Raw genomic sequence first — 10,329 nt, 5'->3', positions numbered from 1 at the left:
AGGATTTGCCTCTATTCCTCTTTCAGTTAAGAGGAATCCCAAGAACTTCCCTGCCTCCACACCAAAAATGCACTTCTCGAGGTTCAGCTTCAACCTGAACTTGGCGATTGTGGTGAACAACTCCTCCAGGTCCGCAACGTGCTTGCTTGTTTCCGGCGAGGTCACGACCATATCATCTACATACGCTTGCACATTCCTACCCAGCATTGGTGCAAGTACCCTATCCATCAATCTTTGGTACGTGGCCCCCGCGTTCTTCAGCCCAAAGGGCATCACTTTGTAGCAGTAGCACGATCTCTCGGTCATGAAGGCGGTCTTCTCTTCGTCCATAGGATGCATTTTTATCTGGTTGTACCCCGAGAAGGCGTCCAGGAAACTCAGCAACTTACACCCTGCAGCACTGTCGACCAGGGCATCTATGCTTGGCAAAGGATACGAGTCCTTTGGGCAAGCCTTGTTCATATCAGTGAAGTCGACGCACATGCGCCACTTCCCATTGCTTTTCTTCACCAGCACGACATTGGCCAACCACTCAGGGTACTGAACTTCCCTGATATGGCCTGCGGCGAGGAGCTTCTGCGTTTCATCCCTGATCGCCTGCCTCCTCTCCTCGTTAAACTTCCTTATTCTCTGCCGCACTAGTCTGACCTGGTTGTCCATTGCTAGGTGAGGGCACAAGAAGTCGGGATCGATTCCCGGCATGTCTGAAGCAGACCATGCAAAAGCATCCAGATGCCGCTCTATCACCTTGGCGATCTGGTCTTGGAGTTCAGCCTCCAAAGATCTTCCCAGCTTGAAGACCTTTCCCCCGATCTCCCTTTCGAACCACTCCTCGACGGGTTTGGGTCGGGTTTCCCTGGCGATCACCGCCTTGGAGATTCCCAGCTCCCTCGCTTCCTCTGGGCGGTTCCTCGCCTCTTCTTCCCGATCGGCGTTCTCCTCCCTTGCTTCAGCATCTACCATCACGACATCGCTACCGGCGGTCTCCTCCACCAGCGTCGACCTGGGCTTCACCCCGGGAGGCGGGGTGGTCGTGATGTAACTTACTGACCTCTTATTTTTCAGGCTATTCTCATAGCACTTCTTCGCTTCCTTCTGGTTAGATTTGATGGTGATCACCACCCCCTCCATAGACGGCAACTTCACCTTCATGTGCCTGGTCGAGGGCACAGCTCCTATTCTGTTGAGTGTTGGTCTTCCCAACAGAATGTTATATGCTGAGGGAGCATTCACGACGAGGTACTTGATTTTCTCCGTCCTCGAGCCCGCCTCATCTGTGAATGTAGTTCTTAACTCGATGTACCCCCTAACCTCCACCTGCTCACCAGCGAAACCGTATAAGCACCCCCCATAGGGCCTCAGCTGGTCAAGGGGTAGTTGCAGCTGTGTGAAAGTCGGCCAGAACATCACATCTGTCGAGCTTCCTTGGTCCACCAGTACCCTGTGGACCTTCCTTCCCGCCGTGACAAGCGAGATAACTATGGGATCGTTGTCATGAGGCACAACGTCCCTGAGATCTTCTCTTGTGAACGTGATGTCCACATCTGGCGAGTGGTCCTCGAACATGTCCACCGTCATCACAGACCTTGCATACTTCTTCCTCTGTGATGCGGTGCATCCACCACCCGAGAAACCTCCTGCGATGGTGTGGATCTCTCCATGAGTGGGCATCTCATGCTGCTGAGCCTCACCACCCGCCGGCTGGGAGCTCGACGTGCCCCCCGTCCTCCTGTCCAGCAGGTAATCGTTCAGGAAACCGCTCTTGACCAGGTCGTCGAGCTGGTATCCCAGTGCCAAACATGAATCGACGGTGTGACCAAAACTCTGGTGGAATTCGCACCAGGCGTCTGGTTTTGGCCCTAACACCTTGTCGCCCACTTTCTCAGGTGCCTTGAGCCTGGCTGCTATATTGGGGATGGCGATCAGGTCCGCCAACCCCATGACAAACTTATGCTTTGGCGGGCGATTGTACTCCCTGGGGCATCCTGGGCCCCTGCCCTTGTTTTTCCTTGGATCATAAGGATGGCGAGTCCTTTGATCCCTCTTGGCCGCCGCTGTCTCCGGCACCCTCTGTGGCTGGATCCTGGTCTGGGCACGTGGCCTAGCGGGGGCCACGCTCCCTCTCTTCTCGGCGACCTCACTCTCATCGGCGATGTGGGCCACCGCAAGTCGCCTAACCTCAGCAAACGTGGCGGGGTGAGCCCTGATCAGCGCCTCACAGAAAGGTCCCGGCAGCACGCCCTTTTTAAAGGCGTATACCAGCATCTCCTCGTCTTTCGCAGGCGAGCGGACCATCTGTGCTCCAAAACGATTCAGATAGTCCCTGAGGGACTCTCCCTGGTATTGCCTTATGTCGAACAGGTCGTAAGACACCCTAGGTGGTGCCTTGTTCACAATGTACTGCTCGACGAAAAGCTTCGAAAACTGCTAGAAATTGGTTATGTGACCGGTAGGCAAGCTCACAAACCATTCCAGCGTTGTTCCCTGGAGCGTGCTCACAAACATTTTGCAATATACAGCATCCGAGCCTCCTGACAGCATCATCTGCGTGTGGAACGTGGTGAGATGTGCCTCAGGATCCTCCACGCCAGTGAAAATAGCCTTCACGGGTACCACGCTCGCAGGGATAGGCGTGTCTGTGATCGCCTGAGCAAATGGCATAGGGAAAACGCGAGGTGGCGACGACGGTGCGACCTCTTCAGCGACTGGGCGGCCTATCTGCTCCTGAAGAGCTTGGCGCAACTCTTCAGTCACTTTGCTGAGCTCTTCATTCCTGGCCTGAGAGGCGACTAGGTCCTCATGCATCTTTGCCTGCTCTACGCGCGAGGCCTCCACATTCGCCTGCAGTGCACGCAAAATCTCCATCATCTGCGCCATGGTCATGGCGCCTTCAGCAGCAACTGGCACAACTGGACTTGAACGGTTGCTTCTCATCTTTCTCATGAAAACTCAGGAAACCAAAATTCGACGAACAAAATCTCCTCAGAACCACCACTTCTTCAGCAAACCCCCGATTCCCTAACCAGAAACGCAATCAAACAGAAACACACCGAACGGCCGATTGAACACCGCGCGAACGGCAAGAAACTCCAAGAAAACCGATCGAAAGCTTGAACGAACGGTGGAGAACCTCACTCCACCGATTAAAACTCGAACAACGGTAGAAACCTCAAATTCACCGAACAAGACTCAAACGAACGGTGAAAAACCCGAGTTTACCGAACAACAGCTTGAGCGAACGACGGAAAATGGTTGCACCAGCGCACAACCACACAGAAACTACTGAAACTTCAAGAACTCACGCTGTGGAGAGGGACAGGTTTTACACGGCCCCACGGTGGGCGCCTGATGATCCTGCCTATTGACCAAAACGCAAGAGCCTTGCCTCGTCAAATCTGGATCGACTTCGCACCGTGCTAGCTTCCGTCTTTCACCTTGATTCACCTCAAGAACCTGCAAAAGACAGAACGGCACCGCTGCGGCCGATCGCGCTCCGACGCCCAAGTCAGCGACTGAACCACCAAAATACTAAGAGAAAACTAAGAACTTCAGGAACCGTGCAATGTTCTCTCTCAACATACTCAAGTTCTTGCAAGCGTAAAAGAAGTATTCTAAAACGCGCGTACCTCAGAAGTTCGTTAGAATTCCTTATATACCTGTGCATTTTCTCTCTCCTGACAGTTACACATCTGGACACGTGGCTCGCATCCAGCTGTACACGTGTCACCATCTGGAGCATCCTTGACTTGAGCGTCACCTCTTACTCTTCAGGCTTTTCGACTAAGTTACTTATGCAGGAAGCAACTCAGCGTATAACTGCCTTGGAGCGCGATCTCTTTTGCGTGGCGAGTACGGGTGTCTTCATACACACCTACCCTGTGGTCTCGCCGGCCGCCATTATATTCTACTTTACTTACTTCACCGTGCATGCTCGGGTAAGCTGTTCCCCGACCTCAACCTCTGGCCAGCTAGGGAATGACCATCTGACGACTTCATCCTTTGCTTCGAAAGCCTGGAACAAGCTTTCCTGATCCTTCGGCGATGTCATCCTCTCGGCGATCTTCGATCGCCTTGTCGCCTGGGTTCGCACCCGGCGACTACAACACAAACTTGGTGACCGCCGGTTTAGGTATGTCAGAGATCGGGGCACGCCAACTTAACGACTGGCGATCGCACGAACCTCCCGACGTCCTTCCCTTCTAACAGCCAGGTGTCCCGTTCAACACGCCTATACTATTGCTTGCGGCCACGTCATCAATTCCGATTACCTGGGCAGTACAGTGAACGAGAAAAAGTTTCGTTGAAAATTTTAGAAGATAAAAGGTTATGATTTTCATAGTTTATGACAAATGAATTATATTTGTACCTTCATTTAGTACGTATACTTTATTAAAAAGTTAAAATAATAGATAGAATTGGTTTCACCAATGTATTCAATAAGAAAATTTAATTTAGTGGAGTAAACTAAACTAACATAATACTTTTTGTTAAAAAAAACCTCTTGACTAGACCAACGTTAGAAATAAAATTTTAATACATTTTTTAACGTGTTAAAAAAATTAAATATTTTATTTTATCATAAATTTGTTTAAAAGTTTAATATCATATAATTTTACATAATAAAAATAAAATGTTAAATAATTTAAAGTTTTTAATTTATAAAAAGAATAATTTTTTATATATTACTCTGACATTGGATTAAGTGACTCTAGTAAAATCCTATGTAAGGGATTCTTTTTAGAAGCTAATTGTCTTCTCTAGTTACTCAAGCCGTTGGAAAAGGTGTAAAAGTATTATATACTGCTTGCCAAATAATTATTCCACTCACTTCTGTATTATTTATGTACTACTTGCTATATTAAAAAATAAAAATATAATTCACACTCATTTTAAAATCTTGAAATTTTTTTATTAAACTTTTTTTAATAAAAAAAATCTAAATTAAATAAAACATTTACGAATACTCCAACCATATAAGAAAAAAACCAAAAATATCTTACAGTTCATTGACTATATCCTCGATTCTCCATCTTTCTCTCACTTTCTTCTCACTGCCTAGGTGCGTGGAGAATACACACAAGGACATGCAAACGCATTAGATATATAAAATGAAATGATAAAACCAAGACATTGACCAGAATTTGTAGTAAATTTAGTGGTAATGTTTTTCATAAATCGATATCAACATCTATGTCTCTACCCACAACAACCCTAAGCAGAACTATAAAGAATGAGCAAGATTGTCCCCGTATATAATAATTATTACTGTGCTCGGAGATCATGTTTTAGAAATCCGAAGAATGAACTGATACTAGTAAAATATATGTCTCGTGGTCGTTTCGTACCATCATATCAACCTCCATGATGGACTAAATTAATTAATCCTTACATTTCAAGTGGTAAGAGTTGACATTTTCCATCGTAATGCTGTCCATGTGCTAAAATGTAAGACTATCCACGTGTTTTTTCATAAATTCCGAATTATAAAATTAGTGCCCTCTAATTTGGTGTCTTTCTCATTGGCGTCTACTTTAATATTTCTCATAAAATATTATGGACCAAAATATATGCCTTTCACATTTAACTCAGATTTTAATTCATCAAGATCCTCTGTTTGGAAATTGGAAAACTGTAAAGTGGAATTTCTTTTTTACATCTACTTGAAAGCAAGGGTTTAAAATATAATTTTTTTTCCTTACTTAATTAGACAACTTGATAATATACAGATAGAGCTTGTATTTCATGAGAGACAAATTATGTGATTAGATATTTCTAATTCTAATAATTTTTTACATGATTGTATGATTTAAATTCACTTTTTTTATTGTGTGATACTCATAAACACACACATATATATTCCAACGGTTTATTCTAGTTGTTTGAATAGGGGAAAAAAACGAACCATAGTAGCAAGAATTGTTTACCCAAACATTGTGTACATTATTGTTAAATGGTGTTTTCTTTTCCCGAACCCGGCATGAAAGTAGGAGTATTACAGATATTAAGATTCATGCAAGAGATTGATACGTTTAAAATAAGCTATTTTTAAGTATAGAACTTCTACTGATGCACATACTTAAAGGACACATGGTGGTGGATTTTATTTTCTTAGTGCTTCATCCAATTGTGGAAAACCAGTAAGTTACGTAGGGCTCTTTTCACCTCCTAAAAGCATCGTTTTATTTTCTAAATCCATCATTTTATTATATTTCAACTAATTGCTTAGGCTCCTCTAATTGATGAGAAGTACTTAATAATATTCCCACCAATAATATTAGTTAACACTTAAAAGCCTCATTAAGCTTTTTGTATTACTGATTTTTACGTCGTGCAACTTAAAAGTCACATTCTTTGTGCAGTGCTTCACTAAGTATGAGTATAGGGGAAAGGCTAAACCATGGAGTCTAAGTAATTGGTATCATGAAACCTCAGAGCAACATATATATAAGAGTATCGAGTATGTATGTTGAATAACAGCAGCATAAATAGTACAGTAAAATAAAATAAAAACAGAATCTTGAAATGATCTGGTTTAGTTAATTAAAGATTCTGGCTCTACCTAGGTGCTTGCATTCTATGTTTTGGAGGTTAAAATATGTGTTATAATAAGAAAATAATAAGAGTAGCTGGGTAGAAGAAAAACATGGGAAGTAATTTGGTTGAAGAGAATTAAAAATATTATGTGGGTAGCAGCTAGGTAGCTTGAATAGTTTGCAATCGAAATGTACGGTTGGTATTGATTTAAATGATTGCATTGAAGAAGGGAATTGACTAAGAAATTGCATGTGGAATGAGCATTATTGCATGTATAAATATGTGTTAGATCCTACATTTGGAAAGTTGCTTGTAAGTTGGACAAGGAAAGGTAGAGGGGATGAAGAGGAGCGAAGCAAGCACGTGAGTGATCTTGATGATGGATTAGAAAGAAAGGAAAGTGTGTGAATAGATGAAGGAGACCGCTACTGGGGTCATCATGTGTTTATTGTACCAAGTTTACTCAATCCCCCAAATAAGGGTCACATGAAAGTTAGACACATGACAAGAACATGAAGGAACAAAAGGAGATGATGATGGTGCTTGTGATAATATGAGAGAGAGATGCTAAACTGATGCTTATATGCAGTGTCTCAAATTCACTAATAGGCACTGTTGGCCTTTGTTACTGGCACAGTGGCACATATAAAGTTCATCTCTTTGTTGTCACTTCAGAAGGTCCCCAAACCGTATAGGAATTGGACTAACATGAGGGTCAGACAAAGATATGGAAAAGAGAGAAAGAGAGTGTGAATTTTGCTAGGTGAAACTTTAGAGAAGGGAAGGGGAAAAGAGGAATTGGTTGCAGGGTAACCATGAATTTATTGTCTCTTCAAAAGCCCAACAAGAAAGCATTTGTTGGTTTCTAATAAATAGGCACAACAGGCACAGGGAGAGAGGCTTTATCAGTTTATGTACTTTAGAGATATTTCACAAACTACGGGTCAACACTGTACAAACTTTTGCTTGAAAAATATCAACACATTTTCACGACATAAATGTATGGTCTACAAACAACCACCGCAACTGGAAACTCTACTTCGTCTAATCACTCAACTCTTCAACACTTTCTTTTTCCACCAACAACTTGATACTAAAAATAATAATACAAGAAAAGACCTGCAAGGAAATTTCTTGCGTAGACTTTCATCTCCATCTCTTATAAGCATGGTCATTACGATTGCAGAAGGCTAAGGGGAGTGCTTTATGAAAGAAAATAAATAGGGAAAAAGGAAAAGAAAAAAATTAGGTACCCATACTATCTAACTTAAGTGTGAAAATCCTTCACTTCTTTTAAATCAAAGAACCTTCATTTTCTTTGACATGGACAATAATAGAGAGGGCCTAGCAATTAAAGGCTATCAATGAATCTGAAAAAGTTATGGCAGGCTTTCTGGTACTATGAAATCTTCGCCCAAAAGGAAACCAATGCATTCAATTCATCTCAAGAGCCTTAAGTTAACCAAGCAAACCATGAAAAGAAAGAACATAGTTAAAAGTTGAATTTCATTTGAGTAATATTTCTTATGGACTAAAACTTGCATCAGTAGACATACAATAGTGCTTAATATATAGCTTTAGCTTTTATATGTGTGTCAACTGAATTAACCTTTGCGTCTCGAAGTTGGATTCCATTAAAATATTATTTTTCAATCACTTCAGTTAACCAATCTCATGCACGAAACCTACTTCATGTGTACCATGCATTATCCTCGGCAGTCTTTTTTAGAAAAAGAAACGTAAGAAAAATCAGCATGATTAGCTTTGGTGATGCAATTTGTGAATATACTTTATGCTTAATTACATAGTATATACAGTTAAAAACACAAGGATTAATTATAATAGATAAGAAGTGGTGAGAAGAGCCGTAAACTTAATAATTATGCCATAGATTACGGGACTATTGTAGATACTAAAGTAGCATTGTTTTATTCACAACTTGCTTCAAAAACCACTCAAAACGAAAGGATCATAGTAGAGAAAAACACTTAAGAAACACACTCTTTGCAAAGCTACTAAACGCTATTAACACAAAAAAACATCTTTAAAAGACACAAAAGTCACCTATAATATTGTCTTTTCTTTCTTCTTCTTCTTCTTCTCCTTGGGTTCCTTTCCCTCTCTTAACACATTACATCCTTGAGAAGCTTGTACCTGCGTGTGCCGGGTCGTGGCGACGGTGTGGGACTCTTCCCCTTCTCGGAACCGCTCTCTTCACGATGATCATGCTGTTTGATCATTTTCTCGCCGGAATATTCCGAACGGTGGGTGGCTCCGGCCTCGTTTCCAGTCACCGGTTTCTTCGAATTAGGGCCAATAATATGTCTCAAGTTCTTCTCTTCGCTCTGGCACCAATCGCACAGTTCTATCTCCGGTAATTCTCCGTAGTAGTTGCTACAATACCTGAAAGACAAGATTGATTAAACTTGATTCCTTAAAAGTGAAAAGTAGAAAGGTAAAATAAAAATTAAAAGCCATACATGTTCTATACGAACCTACAGATGAAGACAAGAGCTAGCATGAGTATGGCTATGATCGTGGTTTGTGAATTGTGAAAACAATAGAGGTTGTTAAAATTAAAGAAGACTATGATATGATAAAGGAAAGGAAGAGTGGAGTAAATGATGTGTGTGAGCACGTGTGTTGGTGTGAGTGATTAGGTAAAGGGAAAGAATGGGATGATTGAGAAGAAGAAAGGGAGCCTACGAGTGCTGGAAGCGATGACGGCATTTGTTGCAGCGAAAAAGCTTGTCAGGGAAACCCACGTCGCCGCACATGCAGCAAACGGTTTGAAGATCCACCATTGTTTTTGGTGTGCACCGAAGATTAAAACAAGAGGGAAAAAGAGAATTTCGAGGGGAGAAAGGAGAGAGAAAACACACCCAGAAACCCCAAGAGCACACGAACACAAAAAAGAGAGAGAGAGAGAGAGAGAGAAATAGAGATAGGAAGAGTTTACAATTTATATAGAGAAAAGATTACGGGGGTGCGCATGTTGAGTCGGTGTGTGAAACTGATGTATAAGTCATTTTTCATTTATAAAATTAATTAAAAAAAGTTCTATTTATTATCGCACAACTGATATCGATTTCAATTTCTTCATCAATTGCCATAAAATTCGAATTTTGATGATAAAAAGTGACACTGAAAAAATATATATTTAAAATGAAAAATTTATAATTGTAACCTAAAGAGAGGAACAAAATTAAATAGAAATAGAGAAAATAAAAACAATTGTAGAAAAATATTGATAAAACTAGAATTAAAGAGAGGGAAAGTGGGGGAAAAGACAGTTATGACCCATTGCTGAGGTTGTTTGATTATCATTTCTTACCTATCTTTTTATATGTATTTCTTTCTTTCCTTTTTCATAAGGTTTTGTCCAGTTTGTGGATTTTGGAATTGCCATATAAATTTTGTAAGGTAGTAGCCATGTCATGACCATTTCACTCTCACACAAATCACCATTTCGATAACTACCAATGCAAACCAAAACAACCTATTAGTAACTAGTCAAAACACAGGGACAAACGTGTGCATTCACATAACTCTTTTATTAAATTTACGGGTGATAAAAATCTAACATACATTTGAAAATAATGTTGGATGAGTTAAAAATGAAAAACAAAAAATAATATGTAAAAAACATGATGAATTGATTAAACAACCTTTTTTTTCTTTTTTTTTATTTAAGTCTCTTTTTCTTCAAGTTTTTTCTCTACTTTCATTGGTAGTTTTAGGATCAGAGAGTGTGATGATGTTCACGTTAAAGTTAGTGCTGATTTGATGATATAT

The 10,329-nt window shown here is 41.3% G+C and overlaps 1 protein-coding gene across 1 annotated transcript; it reads right to left on the bottom strand.

Moving 5' to 3' along the window:
- Positions 1-8,402: 8,402 nt before the first annotated feature.
- On the bottom strand, positions 8,403-9,470 carry LOC137826533 (uncharacterized). The gene is made up of 2 exons (XM_068632526.1): positions 9,241-9,470; positions 8,403-8,937 (listed from the first exon to the last, which is right to left on the bottom strand). The coding sequence occupies exons 1-2, from the start codon at positions 9,336-9,338 to the stop codon at positions 8,658-8,660; spliced, it is 378 nt and encodes a 125-aa protein (XP_068488627.1). The 5' UTR covers positions 9,339-9,470; the 3' UTR covers positions 8,403-8,657.
- Positions 9,471-10,329: the final 859 nt, after the last annotated feature.

This window comes from Phaseolus vulgaris, chromosome 8 (assembly GCF_000499845.2).
Source record: "Phaseolus vulgaris cultivar G19833 chromosome 8, P. vulgaris v2.0, whole genome shotgun sequence".
Taxonomy (NCBI): domain Eukaryota; kingdom Viridiplantae; phylum Streptophyta; class Magnoliopsida; order Fabales; family Fabaceae; genus Phaseolus; species Phaseolus vulgaris.
Note: the sequence above shows the minus strand (reverse complement) of the source record. Positions and strands in the feature narration are given on the sequence as shown.